General features: G+C 43.0%; 1 protein-coding gene across 2 annotated transcripts in view; it reads left to right on the top strand.

Annotated features, from left to right (window-relative positions):
* afg1lb (AFG1 like ATPase b) overlaps positions 1-20048 on the top strand; it is a 32906-nt gene extending 12858 nt beyond the window's left edge. Inside the window, exons 7-13 of one of the 2 annotated variants that reach the window (XM_055885323.1) lie at positions 1104-1162; positions 6773-6855; positions 8710-8780; positions 9075-9175; positions 16854-16994; positions 17418-17525; positions 18601-20048. In XM_055885323.1, coding sequence (XP_055741298.1) covers positions 1104-1162; positions 6773-6855; positions 8710-8780; positions 9075-9175; positions 16854-16994; positions 17418-17525; positions 18601-18753 — 716 coding nt within the window. In that variant the 3' untranslated portion in view covers positions 18754-20048. The remainder of the gene's footprint in view (positions 1-1103; positions 1163-6772; positions 6856-8709; positions 8781-9074; positions 9176-16853; positions 16995-17417; positions 17526-18600) is intronic. The other variant, XM_055885324.1, reaches the window with a different exon arrangement.
* Positions 20049-22217: the final 2169 nt, after the last annotated feature.

Below are 22217 nucleotides of genomic sequence, written 5' to 3'. Positions count from 1 at the left end.
TGACATTCTAGACCAGGGGTGTCAAACTCATTCCACGGAGGGCCTAGTGTCTGCAGGTTTTTGTTTTTTCCTTTCAATAAAGCCCTAGACAACCAGGTGTGGGGAGTTCCTAACTAATTAGTGATGTTAATTCATCAATCAAGTACAAGGGAGGAGCGAAAACCCGCAGACACTCGGCCCCCCGTGGAATGAGTTTGACACCTGTGTTCTAGACGATTCTGTGCTTCCAAGTTTGTGGCAACAGTTTGGGGAAGGCAATTCCTGTTTCAGCATGACGATGCCCCCGTGCACAAAGCGAGGTCCATACCAAAATGGTTTGTTGAGATCGGTGTGGAAGAACTTGACTGGCCTGCACAGAGCCCTGACCTCAACCCCATCGAACACCTTTGAGATGAATTGGAACTCCGACTGCGAGCCAGGCCTAACCGCCCAACGTCAGTGCCAGACCTCACTAATGCTCTTGTGGCTGAATGGAAGCAAGTCCCTGCAGCAGTGTTCCGACATCTAGTGGAAAGCCTTTCCAGAAGAGTGGAGGTTGTTATGGCAGCAACGGGGGACCAACTCAATATTAATGCCCATGATTTTGGAGTGAGATGGTGGACGAGCAGGTGTCCACATACTTCTGGTCATTTAGTGTACCTTAACAACGTTTAAACAGGTCTAACTTCATTGTCAGCTGCTACTCCTGTAAACTTAAACCCAAACATCAACAACACCCACTCATTTCCATCTTTCCAAGTAGTTTAAGGCTGTGTGTGTGTTATCTGTCTATCAGGGATGCTACTTCAGATGTAATTTGTTCCAGCAGAGCTAATTGGAAAGTCTATTCATGGGACTCTGTGGACAATGTCCGAGCTGAAAAAGCGAAAGTCCTTTCTCCCGCCACCATTGTTTGGGAATGTAATGAATTGTATGTTGCTGCTAGCTGCTGCTGCAGGTAGAGAAATCCATTTTTCTCCCTCTGCCCCCATCCCTTTTGTGCTGCCTCCCCACCCATCCTTTAGTTCATCAATAGCCACTTTATGTGCCAATCTGTGGTGGGAGAATTACATTATTAGGAGGCTAAACAGCAGCGCTAACATGGCGCCTCCCTCTCCTTTCAGATCTGTACAAAAATGGACTTCAGAGAGACGCCTTCCTGCCTTTCATCAACGTGTTGAAGGTAAAGACAGTCATCCCCTCTTCTCTCCTCTTTTTAATTTATTCATTAATTTCTCTCATCCACCTGACACCACACACACACACACACACACATACACACACACACCTCTGTTACTGTGTCTGTCTCTTTCTAATTTGCTATTGTGTGTTTTTGTGTGTGTGTTTTCTACCTGAGAAGCACGGTGTCACACACAATGTCACAAAACTGACTTTGATCATACCTGGAGATGGTGAAAGACTCAAATCGGACACAGAGAGCGAGGGGGATAGAAAGAGAGTGAACGCTCGCTGTGTGAATGGGAAATGGACAAGCGAGCAGAGGGAATGAACCAGCCTGCTTGCATTTCAAAGTGAGGAGAGAAAGGGGCGAGGGAGGGGGGGGGGGGGGGTTGGGCTGTGAGGTAGCACCATGGATAGAAACTAGCAATGCTCTGAGACTACTTTGCAATTTAATAGCATTATTATAAGCAGGTAGAACCATTATCCATTAACCATTATCCTGGCAGCACCAGAGATGATTACGAGGTGTTTATACTGACTATGATCATAAATAATTGCAGAATAATTTAACATGCATTTTGCAGGAGAGGAGGAAAACATTCTTCCACTTTTCACAACTAAATAGTAGAGATAAACGTTAGGAAATGGATCCCTCTTCTGAAACACACACACAATGAGAGTTCTTCCGCACACACACACGGACACACACACACAACAGGGGTACTGCTGAGTAATCATCAGAAGACGTACCAAAACATGCAAAACATACAACCCAGGCATTTCTCTAAAGAGAGCATCTGCTAATCCAAGAAGGACCTTTCTCATTGGCTAGATGATACCTTTTACCACTGGTGTATGTAGTTAACACAACCACTAACCTTTTTAAAGAGACTTAACATACAGATTCTGCATGATACTCATTAAGAAAAATTAGACTTCAGTGTTAGGGGTGTGGTTCGATGTGGAAGCTACTAATGTTTGTCCCCCATGAGACACCATAGGAACAAAGTCAGTATCTCTTCCTCAAAATAGTCAGAATGACTCTAAGAACTCAAGAAATATGTAATTAATTCTGATGTTTTTGTAGAGGTTTTAGTCACTCAATTTTATATTTTGCTAAGGTATTTGGTGCAGTATTTCTGAAGTTATAATTTTTTTGTCACATGTTGTCTGTCTTATGTAAACAAAGTCCGATCAGCTACAGTGCTGGGCAGGTTTGTCTCACTGTCTGTGTCTTCTGCGGTAGAATTGGATAGAGCGGAATCACCACAGATGTGTATCCCTTGTTAGTGGGCAAATGAGCCTTTGTGGAAAATCAAAACCCTAACCATCAAATAAGTCATGACAAACTCGCTTACAAAAGTCTGTTTTGGACAACTGACTTTTGCCAAAATTATCCTATTTTCACTTAGTAATCCATTTTGACACTAGAATAAATGTTTCTGACTAATATTGATGCCACAGGCCGTTTTTTTCTATCAGAGAAATTGTTTATTGGCTTCAGTTGCGCTTTTAAAGTCATAAAGCACTTTTATCTATCCATTGGTTGTGGAATGCACAGGTTCTCAGGGGATTAAGGTTTGGCTTGGGGGAGGGTTTAATGAAGAGCTTCAGGGTCACTGGAGCTTAACTGTGTGTCCCCCTCCATTTTGGTCTTTCACCAGGGCCTTAAAGTCACCCTACCCAGAAAACGCTCCCCTCTCCACCTCTTGCCCTCGTCCTAATCCCAGCCTCATAAGGAACTGTGAATGCCCCTGGTCCAATTCGGCCTCCTCTCTGTCCCCTGTCTTTCAGACTCCCATGTTCCCCTTTGTGAGGCCATCTGGTTTTGGGGTGGAGTGGAGAGTTTGGGGATGCTTCCCTCCCAACAGTGGACGTCCTGCCAAGTTAGCAAGGGGTGGTGGGGTTGTGATGGGGGTGGTTCCTCGCCCCCACTAGGTGACCCTTAATAGTTAGAATTAAAGCTGGAAGGGACCAATGATTCCATCCCTCTGACTCTTTGGATGTAGAGTCAGTGTGTTTTGGGGTGAAGCCCTGGTGTGAACTGGGAGGATGGGGGAGTAGTGAATGAGTGAGGGTGTGAAAATTGCCTCTTAACTCTCCTCCCTGTCACCTGAGCTGGAGTGTTTGGGGTTAATTCCTTCCTCTCCAGATTGGATATCTTATATCTCTATTGACTTCTGATTAGAGGAGATCCCAGGGACCCTCGAACCACCCTGCCAAGCCCCACAAACCACCCTCCCAAGCCCCCCAAACCACCCTGCCTCTGCCCTCCACTAGCTACCTCCCGAATCTTCTGCTACCCTCCTGCCTAGCCCCCTCCTACTGCTCCCAGCGCTCACAGGGGTAGTTACATATGAGATGAAAGAGAGAGCGAGAGAGGGATATCATACTCGCTTCGATCTGTCCTCTCTCCCTCTACCCCCCCCCTTTCATTCTCTTCAGCATTTCTTTCTGCGTTCTTTCTCTGTCCCTCCAACTTTCTCTTCTTCACTCTTCTTTCTTTCTCTCTTTCCTTATCTTTCCCTCGACCCCTCTTTCTCCTTCTTCCCTCCCTCTGTTCTTCCTCTCTGTAGACCCAAGGACAGGACTCTGTGTGTACTGAATATTTTTCCCTGCCCTCTTTTGATGCCGGAGAAATATGATAACTTGATTGTCTGTATTTTTTTCTCTCCTCATCTATCCTTCAATTGTGGTGGCTAATTGCTTTGTATGGCAGCCATTTCTTTTTTGAAAATATATATATTTTTTATAAATAAGTCGACCAGTGCAGATTGCTCTGCTGCAAGGAAAAAATTGACTGAAATGGTTGTGTTCCTCTCTAGTAAAGGCCTTTCTGTCTGTTGAGGACCTACGTAGAGGGGTTTGAAGAGTTCCCAGTAAATGAAAATTGATGGCTGCTATTGTCCCCTTGGCATTTAGTTACATAACAATAATGCTCCCTGTGCCTTGGGTTTTACTTTTTTCACAGCAGAGGGTTCAAGTCATGTATTTTCCAATGGAAATAAATAGCCTTACATTTGTTGCTTCCATGGACATTCTATCGGTGAAATGTAATGGTGTTCTTATTTTTAATGCCTTTTCCTTTCAGGACTGGCATTCTGTCTTGCCCCTAGAATATTTATTCTAAGTTTTTCTGTGAGGGAGTGTGTGTGTGTGACAGGCCTCCTCAGAGCTCCTGTGACAGGAGCTTTAATCTAATAATGTCTCAATTAGATCATGAAAGAGAGCAGAAGAGACTGGTGTTTTACACACTCCACATCTCTCTCCATCACTCACTCCCTATCTCTTTTTCCTTTTTCTCACATGTGCACCTACATTTATTTGTATTTCTCTCCTTCCATTCCCCGTGTTTCTTCATTTCAGTCTCCTGCTCTCTCGCTCTCTTGCTCTCTGACTGCCTCCCTCCTATAGGAGTACTGTTGTGATTGTCTGCTTCTGGAGCGCTAGTGGCCAGGTGCAGATGGGACACCCTCCTACCCATGCCGCTGCATGTCGTGGTGGGATACGGGAGGGAGGCTCCAGCTAGGGGTTGGGTGGGTGGGTGGGTCTGGAGAAGTGGTGCCTGTGGGGGTTCAGTGGGGTCCTGGATCACCTAAAGGCGGGCCCTGTGCTCAAAAGATGTTTCCTCAAGAGGAGCAGCCGAGGCAGGGGGAGGTTGTGAGAACGACCCCGTGGAACAAACCATCCAGGACCCAAGGCAGTCACACTTTAAGGGAATAGCTCATTAGGTGTAATTAGGGTGGTCACATTGTTATGTCCCCCCTGTAGCGTCACTTGGAGTGAATAAATTCACCACACACCCGCTTCCCTCCCCAGTTAGTGAAAACACTTTGATGTCAGAAGAGTCGTCCAGGACGGGCCAGCATAAAGGCACTGTTTTAGGCTTTCTCTTTCTCCCAACCCCTCTATCCCTCCCTCCCCTTTCTTCTCCCCCTTCACACAGGCTGTAAGACACACACGGATGAATGGATGACAACCTTTCCCCTCCAACTCCCGCCCCCACACACACACACACTCTCTCCCTGCCCTCCCCCCAACTCTTTTTCAGCCTTCCCACCCCATGTTCTTTGAGGCCTGGTCAATTCTCTGGGCCAAACAAAAAAAAAGCATCAAATGTTTTCTGCAGTTGGTAATGAGGGAGTGGACCTCATCAGGCCGCAGTAGTCAGCTATCCTTGGCTTTTGTTGCCGCTCAATGGCACCGCGCTCTTTGAAAAACTCAAAAGCAACTTTTTGAGGAGTGAGGGACAGAGAAAAGGGGGGGGGGAGCCACTGTTTTTATGCTAAACGGCTGTCAAAGAGAGAGTGGTGGACAGCTTGGACAATGACATGATTGGAGCTACATGTTTTAGGATGACTTTTTCTAAAGAGACTGTCATGGCTGTGTGAGAAAACAAGATAAAGCAAGCAAGGGTGCTCTTTGACTGGTGGCGAGATGGAGAGTAGAGTAGAGTCATAGGTGAGTGAAATCTGTGAGGAAAGAGTGAACTTTCCAAACCCCTCAAGATAGTAATCATGTAATAACCCACAAGGCCTCCTGCTCATCTGATTAGAAATAACCAATGATGCCATCATCACTGATTGTGTTGCCTTCATGTCTCTGTCTATCTCGCTATCTCTCTCTTTCTCTCTCTCTCTCTTATTTTCCTTCAAGAGATGCTGTGAGTGACCCATCAGGCTTCTATAGGTAGACAAATCGAAGAGGGAAAAAAAAGACGGGAGAAGACAAGATTAGCGTTAGTTTTGTAATGCGACGTGGCGGTTGATGGCGTCGCCGAGGTGTTATTGCGAAGGGACTATTTACCTGTCGGCCGCGGCGCTGCTTAGCGAGGTCGCGGCTAGGTTGATGAAATGACATGTCCCTTTTGTGCGTGGGGGATGGAGAGTTTGTCAGGTTGTTATTAAGCCTGATTCAACCAATTGGCTCGGAGTGGGAACCCCGTTCGTGTGAGCGGGCGCAGAGATAAGAAGTTGACAGCGGAGGTAGAAGAATGGAGTATTTCCGTCTCCTTGCTTTGTGGTGATTGCTAATTATCCCACTGCTCAAGGAGGCCGGTGGCACAAATTCACTGATTTCATAATTTGCTCCGAGCTGTCACTGAATACTGATTCGTCTGGCACGGCGATCTTTTGATGATATACATTTTTTTTCTACTCTTTTCTTTTTTTTTCTGAGAATAGAGGAGATAATGATTATAGTGTGCCCCGCTCGCTGACATGTATCGCGTTGCCATTTTATAGTTACTGGGAAAGTTTGAACTCTGCAGCAGAAGTTTGAACTCTGCTGTTCCACTTGACTTAAGAAAGGACTGCAGATCAGCTAGATAAATACAACAATGAAAACATGACAAAAACATGAGGAAGTTAGTCAAGCCTTAAAACATTACAGTACACTCACCCTCTGTGGAAATGCTATTATGCACCTTTCACTAACGCTCACTTACACAAAACCTTAACCCTCTTACACACAAACCTTAACCCTCTTACACACAAACCTTAACCCTCTTACACACAAACCTTAACCCTCTTACACACAAACCCACATTGGTTTTGGTGCCGAAGTTGTTTTGGCCACATTGCACATTGTTTTTCTGTGTGTGTGTGTGTAGGAATACTGCCAGCCCATGGGCATAGACTCTGGAGTTGACTACAGAAGACTGGACCTACCTTCAGCAGGGAAACTCTACTACCTGTAAGAGTGTGTGTGTGTGTGTGTGTTTGGGCCTGTGTGCATGAATGCCTGTACTGTACGTGTGTGTGTACCCATGTATGCATGCATGTGTTTTCTCTCACAATGTGAAGGATGATTTATAACCACAATCCTAAATAAGAGTCAGTCTCTTGAGCTTAGCTCATCTTTGTGTTTGTTCTGTCTGTCTTTGTCCCTGTGTTTCCTGCCCCCTCCCTCACTCTGCACATCCATCTCTCTGTGTGGGGCAGTATGGAGGACACACACACACACACACACCTGTTTACACAATCCCTGAGATATAACACAGTGATGGCAACTATAACACTATTACATCAACCCACATAAAAAAAATGCTACAGTTTACTATAGAATATATGTAATCGTGTAGTGAAGTGTAGAATACTATACTAAACACTGTCGTATCTCTCAATCATGTGTAGTACTTACTATAGCATTTTGTAGTACACTGTAGAATACTATAGTAAATACTAGTGTTATCCACAAAAAAGTAGTTTAACTATAGTAATACTAAAGTATTTCCTTTTCATATACCCTGCCCATTCCCCTCCCCTATATATCAATTTGTGCCCGCCATAAGTGAGAAACCTACATGCCAAGTATAGATTATATATTGTGTATATTCTATAGGTTATAGAAAAGAGCAGGTTTTTTATTATTTTTCCAGTAGGTTTCCTCAAGGAGAAAGCCCCCATTTCTATGTCAAAAATAATATAACAAAAACACTTTAGTAAATACTACAGTAATATCCCAAAAAACAATGCAGTCCACAAAAACACTGCAGTAAATACTACAGTATTCACCAGTTTCCAAAAACACTACAGTAATTACTATAGTATATATACTACCATTTTTTTGTTACAACAGTATTTATACTATAGTTGACTAAATACTACAGTAAATACAGTTTTTGCTAACTTTAGTCCGCAAAAACACTACAGTGAATACTACAGTGAAGTCTGCAAAAACACTACAGTGAATACTACAGTGAAGTCTGCAAAACCACTACAGTGAATACTGTAGTACTTATACCATAGTATACTATAGTATTTATTTTCATGTGGGAACCTAACAAAAAACACACACTAACTGTTCTGCCAGTTTGCGTTACTGTCACTGTAGGTCAGTGTCCTTAATGTCACTGCAGGTTAGTATCAGAGAGAGAGCAAGAGATGGACAGACCGTAAAAAATGAGAGGGAGTTAGGAGTAGGTAAGGACCGAGTAAGGACACTAACCTATATTGACAGTAAGGACACTAACGTACAGTGAGATCCCTAACCTACAGTGACAGTGAGATCCCTAACCTACAGTGAGATCCCTAACCTACAGTGATATGCCTAACCTACAATGACAGTAAGATCCCTAACCTAGAGTGAGAGATAAAGGGACAGATAGAGGAGTAGAGAAATACAAAATGATTGAGTTTGAAAAGGCAGAGTACTATTCTTCCGATTACCTGTACACACACACACACACAGAATATGAATAACGTTGTCGTTGCTCATTGCGTAGCCAGAGATTTCAAGTGCTTTTCTCTTTTAGTGTATGCAAATAAAACACATTGCACTCCTCTTTACCTGAACGAGAGTTAAAACACATGCACAGACAGACCGATTCAATCTGCCACGCATTCACAGGCTAATGTTTGTGTTTACAGTCTAACATCTCGTTTTTTGGAGATGGAGTGAAAAGCTAAGTACCCCCCTTCCCCCTCCCCCTCCCCGCACCCGCTGTTTGATGTGGCCACTTCAGCCTTATTAATTTCATATTCTATTATCCCCCTCTTTCTCTCTTCCCCATTGTGTGTGTGTGTGTGTGTGTGTGTGTGTGTGCAGCACCAGAGAGCCTGATGCGGAGGCCTTAATGGATACGCTGTTTCACGAGCTTGCTGTGAGACAAAACAATGGTAGGAAGTTAATGTACCTCTTGTAGTAAGAGAAAGGGGGGAGAGAGAAAGTAAAAGGGTGAGAGAGTGGACTGGGGAGATTGAGAGACAAGGATGGGAGAAAAAGAGAGAAGGGGAAAAATGGAGGCAAACAGAATATGTTCACTTACACTATTGGAACTTGCATTACTATAGTAAACTGGTAGGACCAGTGATATTGAGGCTAAAGTAGTGGCCATAGTTTCAGTATTGAGTTGATTTCTGTGTATGATCAGCTCTATGTTGGGTAAATGAATCTTGTGTGTGTTTCCGTAGTAATGGGTCCCAGGGTTCTGACGGTGCAGGGCAGAGAGTTGAGACTGGAGAAAACCTGTGGATCCATCGCTGACTGTACCTTTAAAGAACTGTGTGATAGAGTGAGTTACTTCCACAACCATCTTCTCTATCACTCTCTCTTTATTTTGATTTATCTCCCTCTCTCTTTCTCCCAACTCCGTCTCTCTCCTGCTTGTTATTGTATCTCTCTCTCTTTCTTCTCTGTGTTGACTATGCTCTGCTACTTTTTCTCTTCCAACCAGATCCCTCTATTCTTCCTTATTCTTTCTCTCTCTTTTTGCCCTCACTCCCCCCTTCGCTCTATCTTTCCTGTTTTCTTGATTCATCCACTTATTGTACCTTTTCCTGCTGTTTTTTTCTACCTCCTTCATTGTGTCCTTCCCCTTTGTTTCTGCCTCTTCTTCTTTTACATTTTTTGTTAATCTCATTCTCATTCCTTCTGCTCTCGTCCTTGCTCCCTCCTGTCCCCTCCAATTCTATATTCATTCATCTGTGTGCTGTTCAAGGTCAAAGACTACAGGCTATTTTTAACAATTTTTGTTCAGCAGGGAATAGCATTGGCCTTTTTAGTGTTTCTAAACTGAACAAAAATATAAACCCAATATGTAAAGTGTTTCATGAGCTGAAATAATAGATCCCAGAAATGTTCCATATTCACAAAAGGCGTATTTATCTCAAATGTTGTGCACAAATTTACATAAGTATTCAGACACTTTACGCAGTACTTTGTTGAAGCACCTTTGGCAGCAATTACAGGGTATGGTGCTACAAGCTTAGCAAACCTGTATTTGGGTAGTTTCTTCCATTCTTCTCTTCAGATCCTCTCAAGATCTGTCAGGTTGGATGGGGAGCGTCGCTGCACAGCTATTTTCAGGTCTTTCCAGAAATGTTCGATCGGGTTCAAGTCCGGGCTCTGGCTGGGCCACTCAAGGACATTCAGAGACTTGTCCCGAAGCCGTCACGAAGCCACTCCTGCGTTGTCTTGGCTGTGTGCTTAGGGTCGTTGTTCTGTTGGAAGGTGAACCTTGCCCCAGTCTGAGGTCCTGAGCGCTCTGGAGCAGGTTTTCATGAAGGATCTCTCTGTACTTTGCTCTGTTCATCTTTCCCTCGATCCTGACTAGTCTCCCTGCTCCCTGCTGCTGAAAAACATCCCCACAGCATGATGCTGCCACCACTGTGCTTCACCGTAGGGATGGTGACAGGTTTCCTCCACACGTGACGCTTGGCATTCAGGCCAAAGAGTTCAATCTTGGTTTCATCAGACCAGATAATCTTGTTTCTCATGGTCTGAGAGTCCTTTAGGTGCCTTTTGGCAAACTCCAAACTGGTTGTCAGGTTGCCTTTTACTGAGGAGTGGCTTCCGTCTGGCCACTCTACCATAAAGGCCTGATTGGTGGAGTGCTGTAGAGATGGTTGCCCTTCTGGAAGGTTCTCCCATCTCCACAGAGGAACCATCGGGTTCTTGATCCCCTCCTTGACCAAGGCCCTTCTCCCCTGATTGCTCAGTTTGGCCGGGTGGCCAGCTCTAGGAAGAGTCTTGGTGGTTCCAAACTTCTTCCATTTAAGAATGACGGAGGCCACTGTGTTCTTGGGGACCTTCAATGCTGCAGAAATGTTTTGGTACCCTTCCCCAGATCTATGCCGTCACACAAACCTGTCTCGAAGCTCTACGGACAATTCCTTCTACCTCTTGGCTTTGTTTTTGCTCTGACATACACTGTCAACTGTGGGACTTTATATAGAGAGGTTTGTGCCTTTCCAAATCATATTCAATCAATTGAAATTACCACAGGTGGACTCCAATCAAGTTGTAGAAACATCTCAAGGATGATCAATGAAACAGGATGTATAGTAGAAGTCAGAAGTTTACATACGCTTAGGTTGGAGTCATTAAAACTTGTTTTTCAACCACTCAACAAGAAATTTGTGAACAAACTATAGTTTTGGCAAGTCGGTTAGAACATTTACTTTGTGCATGACACAAGTAATTTCTCCAACAATTCTTTACAGACAGATTATTTTATTATATTAGTTCACTGCATCACAATTCCAGTGGGTCAGAAGTTTACATACACTAAGTTGACTGTGCCTTTAAACAGCTTTGAAAATTCCAGAAAATTATGTCATGGCTTTAGAAGCTTCTGATAGGCTAATTGGCATAATTTGAGTCAATTGGAAGTGTACCTGTGGATGTATTTGAAGGCCTATCTTCAAACTCAGTGCCTCTTTGCTTGACATCATGGGAAAATCAAAAGAAATCATCCAAGACCTCAGAAATATTATTGTAGACCTCCACAAGTCTGGTTCATCCTTGGGAGCAATTTCCAAACCCCTGAAGGTACCACATTCATCTGTACAAACAATAGTACGCAAGTATAAACACCATGGAACCACGCAGCCATCATACCGCTCAGGAAGAAGATGCGTTCTGTCTCCTAGAGATGAAAGTACTTTGGTGCGAAAAGTGCAAATCAATCCCAGAACAACAGCAAAGGACCTTGTGAAGATGCTGGAGGGAACCGGTACAAAAGTATCTATATCCACAGTAAAACAAGTTCTATATCGATATAACCTGGAAGGCTGCTCAGCAAGGAAGAAGCCACTGCTCCAAAACCGCCATAAAAAAAGCCAGACTACGGTTTGCAACTGCACATGGGGACGAAGATTGTACTTTTTGGAGAAATGTCCTCTGGTCTGATGAAACAAAAAATAGAACTGTTTGGCCATGATGACCATTGTTATGTTTGGAGGAAAAAGGGGGAAGGAAAATTATGTGGATATATTGAAGCAACATCTCAAGACATCAGTCAGGAAGTTAAAACTTGGTCGCAAATGGGTCTTCTAAATGGACAATGACCCCAAGCATACTTCCAAAGTTGTGGAAAGATGGCTTAAGGGCAACAAAGTCAAGGTATTGGAGTGGCCATCACAATGCCCTGACCTCAATCCCACAGAAGGCCTCCAAAACCTGACTCCGTTACACCAGCTCTGTCACCCAACTTATTGTGAGAAGCTTGTGGAAGGCTACCTGAAACGTTTGACTCAAGTTAAACAATTTAAAGGCAATGCTACCAAATACTAATTGAGTGTACTGGGAATGTGTTGAAAGAAATGAAAGCTGAAATAAATAATTCTCTCTACTATTATTCTGACATTTCACATTCTTAAAATAAAGTTGTGATTCTAACTGACCTAAAACAGGGAATTTTTACTAGGATTAAATGTCAGGAATTGTGAAAAACTAAGTTTAAATTAATTTGGCTAAGGTGTATGTTAACTTCTGACTTCAACTGTACCTGAGCTCAATTTCGAGTCTCAAAGCAAAGTGTTTGAATACTTTTGATTTTTTTTGTGCAAATTTATTAAAAATAAAAACCTGTTTTTGCTTTGTCATTATGGGGTATTGTGTGTGTGTGTGTGTGTGTGTGTGTGTGTAGATTGATGAGCAACATTTTTTATTTAATCTATTTTTAAATAAGTCTGTAATATAACAATGTGGAACAAGGGAAGGGGTCAGAATACTTTAAGAATGGATTGTATGGTCACTATGCCAGGGTTCTCACAAATAAGTGGGGCTCTGCTCCATCTTGTCAGCTTGGCTGCGCCACTATGTAAAGATTTCAGACCAAATGAAACTGTTATTTAGTAATGATAGAGTAACTATCTTTGAACCCCAATGACATTGTCACTTTGTGAAACAGGCCGTTCATAAATTCAGAGCGTTATCATGTTCCTCAATTAATTCAGTGCATTTCAGCAGTAGGCTATCTTGACACAGAGTGCACCCCGAGTATAGTGTTGTCGAATCACACAAACTTTGTAACGGGAGTCAAACAAGTCAAATGACCAAAGTTGCTAAACTTGCTCCCTCAACTAATGACAGAATATCTGATATGTTTGGCAAAATCAAGTTGATGATTATAGAGAAGATAGCAGATCAGCTCATGAATAACGGGATCAAGTTGATGATTATAGATAAGATCGCAGATCAGCTCATGAATAACAGGATCAAGTTGATGATTATAGAGAAAATCGCAGATCAGCTCATGAATAACAGGATCAAGTTGTTGATTATAGATACGATAGCAGATCAGCTCATGAATAACAGGATCAAGTTGATGATTATAGAGAAGATAGCAGATCAGCTCATGAATAACAGGATCAAGTTGTTTATCATAGAGAAGATAGCAGATCAGCTCATGAATAACAGGATCAAGTTGTTGATTATAGAGAAGATAGCAGATCAGCTCATGAATAACAGGAGCAAGTTGTTGATTATAGAGAAGATCGCAGATCAGCTCATGAATAACAGGATCAAGTTGTTGATTATAGAGAAGATAGCAGATCAGCTCATGAATAACAGGATCAAGTTGTTGATTGTAGAGAAGATCGCAGATCAGCTCATGAATAACAGGATCAAGTTGATGATTATAGAGAAGATAGCAGATCAGCTCATGAATAACAGGATCAAGTTGTTGATTATAGAGAAGATAGCAGATCAGCTCATGAATAACAGGATCAAGTTGATGATTATAGAGAAGATCGCAGATCAGCTCATGAATAACAGGATCAAGTTGATGATTATAGAGAAAATCGCAGATCAGCTCATGAATAACAGGATCAAGTTGTTGATTATAGATACGATAGCAGATCAGCTCATGAATAACGGGATCAAGTTGTTGATTATAGATACGATAGCAGATCAGCTCATGAATAACAGGATCAAGTTGTTGATTATAGAGAAGGTAGCAGATCAGCTCATGAATAACAGGATCAAGTTGTTGATTATAGATACGATAGCAGATCAGCTCATGAATAACAGGATCAAGTTGATGATTATAGAGAAGATAGCAGATCAGCTCATGAATAACAGGATCAAGTTGTTGATTATAGAGAAGATCGCATATCAGCTCATGAATAACATGGAGATGACGAGTGGAAATAGTACATGGTATCTTAACAGGGACCAACTCTGTTAAAAAAAAAAAAATCCATATCTACTCTCATACAAATTGATCACACATTCTCTACCACAGGCCTACGAGACAGTGCAGAGAAGCGGGGGAAATGTTCTAGTGTCATTTTGACATGTATAGGCGAGAGAAGTGCTTTGATAATACACTGCTCAAAAAAATAAAGGGAACACTAAAATAACACATCCTAGATCTGAATGAATGAACTATTCTTATGAAATACTTTTTTCTTTACATAGTTGAATGTGCTGACAACAAAATCACACAAAAATGATCAATGGAAATCAAATTTATCAACCCATGGAGGTCTGGATTTGGAGTCACACTCAAAATTAAAGTGGAAAACCACACTACAGGCTGATCCAACTTTGATGTAATGTCCTTAAAACAAGTCAAAATGAGGCTCAGTAGTGTGTGTGGCCTCCACGTGCCTGTATGACCTCCCTACAACGCCTGGGCATGCTCCTGATGAGGTGGCGGGTGGTCTCCTGAGGGATGGTCTCCTCCCAGACCTGGACTAAAGCATCCGCCAACTCCTGGACAGTCTGTGGTGCAACGTGGCGTTGGTGGATGGAGCGAGACATGATGTCCCAGATGTGCTCAATTGGATTCAGGTCTGGGGAACGGGCGGGCCAGTCCATAGCATCAATGCCTTCCTCTTGCAGGAACTGCTGACACACTCCAGCTACATGAGGTCTAGCATTGTCTTGCATTAGGAGGAACCCAGGGCCAACCGCACCAGCATATGGTCTCACAAGGGGTCTGAGGATCTCATCTCGGTACCTAATGGCAGTCAGGCTACCTCTGGCGAGCACATGGAGGGCTGTGCAGCCCCCCAAAGAAATGCCACCCCACACCATGACTGACCCACCGCCAAACCAGTCATGCTGGAGGATGTTGCAGGCAGCAGAACGTTCTCCACGGTGTCTCCAGACTCTGTCACGTCTGTCACATGTGCTCATGTGCTCAGTGTGAACCTGCTTTCATCTGTGAAGAGCACAGGGCGCCAGTGGCGAATTTGCCAATCTTGGTGTTCTCTGGCAAATGCCAAACGTCCTGCACGGTGCTGGGCTGTAAGCACAACCCCCACCTGTGGACGTCGGGCCCTCATACCACCCTCATGGAGTCTGTTTCTGACTGTTTGAGCAGACACATGCACATTTGTGGCCTGCTGGAGGTCATTTTGCAGGGCTCTGGCAGTGCTCCTCCTTGCACAAAGGCGGAGGTAGCGGTCCTGCTGCTGGGTTGTTGCCCTCCTACGGCCTCCTCCACGTCTCCTGATGTACTGGCCTGTCTCCTGGTAGCGCCTCCATGCTCTGGACACTACACTGACAGACATAGCAAACCTTCTTTCCACATCTCGCATTGATGTGCCATCCTGGATGAGCTGCACTACCTGAGCCACTTGTGTGGGTTGTAGACTCCGTCTCATGCTACCACTAGAGTGAAAGCACCGCCAGCATTCAAAAGTGACCAAAACATCTGCCAGGAAGCATAGGAACTGAGAAGTGGTCTGTGGTCACCACCTGCAGAACAACTCCTTTATTGGGGGTGTCTTGCTAATTGCCTCTAATTTCCACCTGTTGTCTATTCCATTTACACAACAGCATGTGAAATTTAATGTCAATCAGTGTTGCTTCCTAAGTGGACAGTTTGATTTCACAGAAGTGTGATTGACTTGGAGTTACATTGTGTTGTTTAAGTGTTCCCTTTATTTTTTTGAGCAGTGTACATTGCAGCCTATGGATTACAGAACGAAGTTAGGAATTTTAATGCGAGACAGGAGTCATGATTTTGGGTTGAGAGTGGGATTCAGACTGGATAGGAAAATAGCCTAGGCTCTAGGACAGGAGAAGATAGGATTTTTCCTGATGCATCTCTGAATTGTTAACAGATTTCATCTCAGAGATGCCCATGTAGTGAATTGTGCATAGGCCTATCAAATTCGTGACTGTCAGAAGAGTCTCAATGACTGCTCAAAGAGGCACATGTTATTTTATAGGCTATACTGTAGGGGTTTCCTGTAGGGTTTATTAAATGCATTCAGTTCTTATGTGCAGTCTGTCGGTTTCAATTATACGTGTGCTTTGAATTTATGGTGACTTTTTGTGAAGTAAATACACTAGGCTAAAGGCTTACATGTGACAACCTGTTTGGATAATGTGCTATTGAATGTTTAGCTATCTTGTGTTTTGTGGAATAGCATTAGTGTGACTTTGGGGAAAAATGTTGTAATTTCCTGGGTTTTGTCATAAAAAAATCTGAAAATGTGAAGTGTTCCAGGGACAGTTCCAGGATTCTGGTTTGCCATATTAATCCCTACATTGTACTATGCAGATATAGGATCTCAATTTGATCAATCTTTTGTTGCTGAGAATTTTCCTGCACCGCAGGAAAAGGGATACCTAGTCAGTTGTACAACTGAAATGTGTCTTCCGCATTTAACCCAACCCCTCTGAATCAGAGGTGCGGGGGGATACCATAATCGACATCCACGTCTTCGGCAGTTGAGTGTTGTGATTTACATAAATTCACTGAAAGCCCACTGTTAAATTAACAGTATTGCACTTGTCAAGTAGCCTACTTTTGGCCAGCTAATAGCCTAACCACCGAACAAGCAACATTGTGGACTAAACATTCAAGTCCTTTTGCTGCAGGATTATTTTGCCTGGACAATATATGTCAAATTAAAATCCTACATCTGTACTTGTGTGATTGCGTTTAAACTCCTCCGTGTGTGTGCGTGTGTGTTTTTGCTTATTATCCCTCTCTCTGTATGTTCCAGCCAGTGGGTGCTAGTGACTACCTGGAGATGGCCCAGGCGTTTGACACAGTGTTTATCCGTCATGTCCCCATGCTTACCCTGACTCTGAAGGATCAGGCACGGCGCTTCATCACACTGATAGACAATTTCTATGACAACAAGGTCAGTGTCAGTCACACTGCATGGGGAAAACGTCATGTTTTACATTAACATTTTTAGTCATTTAGCAGACTCTTATGAGGAGCGACTTACAGGAGCAATTAGGTTTAAGTGCCTTACTCAAGGATTTTTCACCTAGTGGTCTCGGGGATTCAAACCAGCGACCTTTTGGTTACTGGCCCAACGCTCTTAACCACTAAGCTACCTGTATTAGGTACTGCTGCCTAGGTGCTTCCCAATCTGTACCTGTTTGTAACTCAAGTATTTGACATACTGCCATGGTCTATACTGTAGTTTGTTGTAGGCGTTATTATGTGCAATAGCATCACCTGTATCCATCTATCCACACTCTATCTTACAGCAGGTGTCACTGTTTCACTTTAGTTGTTACAAAGTTGTTACCATTCCATTGTTCATCTGTCACAGGTGAGGGTGGTGCTGTTAGCTGATGCCCCTCTGGACAGGCTGTTTGTCCACTCTGGAGGGGAGGACGACCGTGACCGCATGCTACTGGACGACCTGGGCCTGAGCGGGGTGAGACCACATGGTCCAACCACAACAAGACCAGAACATAACCAAAAACACATTCCTTGATGTCGGGTTGGAACCAAAAAATTATTTTCCAATTGTTCCATTCTGAACAGAACCATCATTTTACGACCAGCAAAATAAAGTTCGCAACCGGTTCGAACCCCAAAAAAGTAACGGTTTATATTGTTCCTTTTTTATTTTACCACTTTTTTTCTCCCCAATTTCATGATATCTAATTGTCCCATCGCTGCAACTCCTGTACGGAGGCCCACCTGTTCCTTTTTAAACCTCTGAAATATTAATTAAAATTTTTGTTGTGTAGCTTAACATTAAATGACTTCATCAATCATTGGGGATAGAGCAGTTTACTATGCAACGGGCAAGATATAGGCCTAGTTGTTTCCATGCAGTGGACAGACAAGAGTAGGGCGTGAGATACTAATGAAATTTTGCAGGTGAGGAGAGCATGAGAAAGGGTGGAGGAGGAGGCTTGAAGCGCTGGGCATCTTGTTATGACATGCATTATCTGAATTAGGTCCACAGAATTATACCTAGGAGGAGCGGCTTCTATGAAGGAATAAATCCAATGTGAAATGTACTATAGTATCCTTAACTAGCATTGAAAAAGTGAATCCATTATTCTCTTATTAGAAATCTCTCCCTGATTTCTGAATCACGCTTGTAACGTCACTGGGCTACAATAGCCTATGCTTCAGTGGTGGAGGTACCCTACACACACGCACCGGCAAAGAATTTCAGCAGTCAGGCCAGGCAGACGCTGAAATATACGTTTTTGAGTGATAGTGAGGGCTTTGGATAGGCATTTTGTTGCATTTTTTTTGTAGGACTTTTTTCCATGCTTTTAAAAGAATGGTTCTGTTTCGGATGAGTATAGATCACATTCATTCCTTGTTCTGATTCTGGTTCCAGCCCCAGCTTGATATAAACATTTGTGTTTGTGGTTTGTTAACGGCTGTGTTCGTGTTAAATTCTCTTTGTGGTCATGTTTGTGTCGACCCCATTGTTTTGGTCATGGTTGTAGTTGAGTTAAACCCACTGTCTGTGGTTCTATTTGTAGGATGTGGGGGACCGTCTGTCTCTGTTCACAGCGGAGGAGGAGATCTTTGCGTTCCAGAGGACCGTCTCCAGACTGACCGAGATGCAGACAGAGATGTACTGGACTCAGGGGGACCGCAGTAACACTACACACACACACAGAGGATCACAGTAAAGTACCCCCAAAGACCTCACAACAAATAAAAGGGACGGGTAACCAACAGAAACTTCTCTTTTAGACAGAAGTATAATATAACCAGCAAAAATACCTCATAAAACACAGACAATTGGTACAGTAGGGCTCAATCAATTGTATCCCTTTAGACTGGAGTATAACGTGACAAGCTAAAACACCTCGCAACAGACAGTCAGTCAGGGAGATAGAGAACTTTTTTTTGTGCACAAAAGCCCGTTTTAGCAAGTAGTCAACTGGGTGGGACTTCCTATGGGTTAGGGAAGGATCACATGATTCCATCCAGGTCACCAGGAGGGATCAGACAATTAATTATACTTGTGAGGAAACATTTCATAACTGCAGGTAAATCGCCAACCTTGTATTTATACCTGTTCAAACAACACACTCTAGGTGGCAGTGTGCACTCTTTCAGTTTTTTTTGTCAACTCATACAAGTATTAGAAGAAAATTGACTACTTAAAAATGGAGATACCCTCAATGGCACTGCCCATGCTGTCACAGATGCCATAATGGGACATACAACAATGTGAAGTCTATGGAGCTAACCGATAAACACTCCAAATTTACTGACCTATCTCCCTCACGTACTTTAAAGGGAACTGACGGGAACAAGAGAAACCCATTCATGTCCCATATTCGTCTTCCTAAAACATACATGGAGAACAGAGGGAGGTATAGCTACTTGTAAACTGGGTGGTTCGAGCCCTGAATGCTGATTGGCTGACAGCCGTGGTATATCAGACCGTATACCATTAGTATGACAAAACATGTCTTTTTATTGCTCTAATTACGTTGGTAACCAGTTTATAATAGCAATGAGGCACCTCGGGGGTTTGTGCTATATTGCCAATATACCACAGTTAAGGCTGGTGTTCAGGCACTCCGTGTTGCATCGTGCATAAGAACAGTCCCTAGCCGTGGTATATTGGCCATATACCACACCCCCTCTGGCCTTATTGCTTAATTAGCTAATTAAGCAATAAGGGGGGACACATCATCAGTATGCGCTGAAGGGATGGAAATATGAACTGAACAAATGTACTTCTTGGTGGATAACTACCGCCCCCCTATGGTTGGGTTTGAACTGTGCCACTGAAAAAATATAAAATGAAGTGCTGTACATGTAATTACAAAATGTATAGATCAAGGAAGAAATAGCAGTGAGTATACTTGAGGTATGTAGCCAGCCATCTGCCCTGTAAAAATGCTAAATGTAATGTATTTGTGCCTACTGTTTAATAAACCATGCAGTAGAATCTAAAGGTGAAAATAAAGGTGTCTTGAGCCTTTTTAAGGATGAATCTGCAAAGGCAAAACATACATTATTACTTAACTATTTGTCTTTGGAAATGTTAGATGTGTTGGATGATTTCAGAAAGTAAAAGCTGCACACTAGTAGCTCTAACAGTGTTGTGTTCGAGACCACCTAAAGCCCGATTCGAGACCGGGAGGGGGGCAAGACCGGGAGGGGGGCAAGACCGGGAGGGGGGCAAGACCGGGAGGGGGGCAAGACCGGGAGGGGGACAAGACCGGGAGGGGGACAAGACCGGGAGGGGGGCAAGACCGGGAGGGGGGCAAGACCGGGAGGGGGGCAAGACCGGGAGGGGGACAAGGGGACTGAGACAAGAAAAAGCCAGAGACCAGAAAAGTCCAATTCAAGACCATGATTCTAATTTTGTCAAATCACCACCATAATAAGATTTCATAATGTCCAGTATTTTTGTGTTCATATTTCAGAACAAGAAATTAATTCTTTAGACATTCAGAATAGTGAAAAAATGCATGCTAAAGGAGAAAATATAGCCACTCTACAAATTGTTACTAACCCAAACACAATGGGGAACAATGGGCTTTCTATGCCTTCAGAGAAGGGCTAAGGATTTATAAAATAATGATTATAATAGTATAACAATAATAATTATATTATTATTTTCAATGTTGTTCTGATTTAATCTCTTCCATTTTTGTTGGAAAGGGTTGGAATGACAGTGGAATCAACCAATTGCATTTTGACCTAATGAGTGGAACTGTATTTACAAAAACATGGAAACTTCTGCCTTCTTGAAGGCCAAAAGGTTACTGCACAATAGCGAGCAGTAGTTTTCCCATGGTCTAGCTAGCTAGCTTTTGTTTTTGGCTAGTTTGCAGCAGGTGTTGTCTAAGAGGATGTTGTTGCTAATTTGTTAACCTCTTGTTGCAAGTTATCCTTGAAAAGGGAGAAGCTAAGTTTCAAATGATCATCTGGTGAGTGGAACTGTGTTTTTTTATTGCAGTGTGCTTGCTGTTTGCTGCCATCTCTTTGATGTGTGTGAAACATTGTTGCATTTAAAGTGGAACTGACAGCATTTTAGCAACATAAAATCTTTTCATATACACCCCCAGGAAGAATGTCGCTTTTATAAACATTTTCTGACAAGCAACCACTTAGATGTGGTCATTTTCACGTTTTCATAAATTCTTATAATGTTTGGGAATTACATATACTAATTCTATAGCAATCTAGATTGAGAAAGTGGCGGTGCGTTTGGACATTTTAATAGACACTGCAGTGGATAAAACATCTGTCTCGTCCAGGACCAGTCTCCACCGACCAGTGCGCTATAGCAAATCCAGGCTACAGTAGGCCTTTATACAAACAAGTACTTTGCCACACGGGCCTGCCATCATTCACTTTGAACCTTACTGTGTGTTTACAGGCAGTAGCAACAGCACAACTTTAGACCATTGGAAACCATTCACCAAAAGACACAAAATTCATCTAAATGATTTCTGCAAATATCTGAAGACCACGGGAGTCCTCTTACATTTGGGAACTTTACAGTCCTATTGATCAAACAACCATGGTAAGGTAGGCTCTCTTTCCCTCAGTTATGCACATCAACAAGAACAACAACTAATGCTAGCCAGAGCAAGATTCACTAAAATCTAACGAAGGACATTAGATAAATCCCCTCAAACTTTTTCAGCTAGTTGGCCATCAAAATTGCACTGTTAAACGATAAGGAATTGTAGCCTCCTCGTCCTTCTGCAGTTTGCCTGCCAATGCATGCTTATCCCAACCAAGCACCCAAGCTAACTGGCTAAAGTTGGCTAGCTTCCTAGCTAGCTACTTCCAGACACAAATGAGAGAACACCTTACTTTAACCATTTTACTCGCCATAGCAGAGCTGGTTAGGTTGTTTACATGTTTTCTAGAGCGTTTTTGACAAACTATTACTTTTTGTCTACGTTTACTGACACCGGTTATATTCCGCGGGTGTTGCGTGTTCGTAAATTCATCAGTTGTTCTGGCGCTCTGGCACACTCAGATGAGAGTGCTCTGAAACTGGAGTAGAGAGCCAGAGTGAATTTGTGAACGCAAGAGATATGCTAACTGGATAACAGTAGTTCAGGTTCTTGCTAACTAACCAAATGACACCTGCATCTCCAGATGTGTATAGCCA

Source organism: Salvelinus fontinalis, chromosome 27, assembly GCF_029448725.1.
Source record: "Salvelinus fontinalis isolate EN_2023a chromosome 27, ASM2944872v1, whole genome shotgun sequence".
Classification (NCBI taxonomy): Eukaryota; Metazoa; Chordata; class Actinopteri; order Salmoniformes; family Salmonidae; genus Salvelinus; species Salvelinus fontinalis.
Note: the sequence above shows the minus strand (reverse complement) of the source record. Positions and strands in the feature narration are given on the sequence as shown.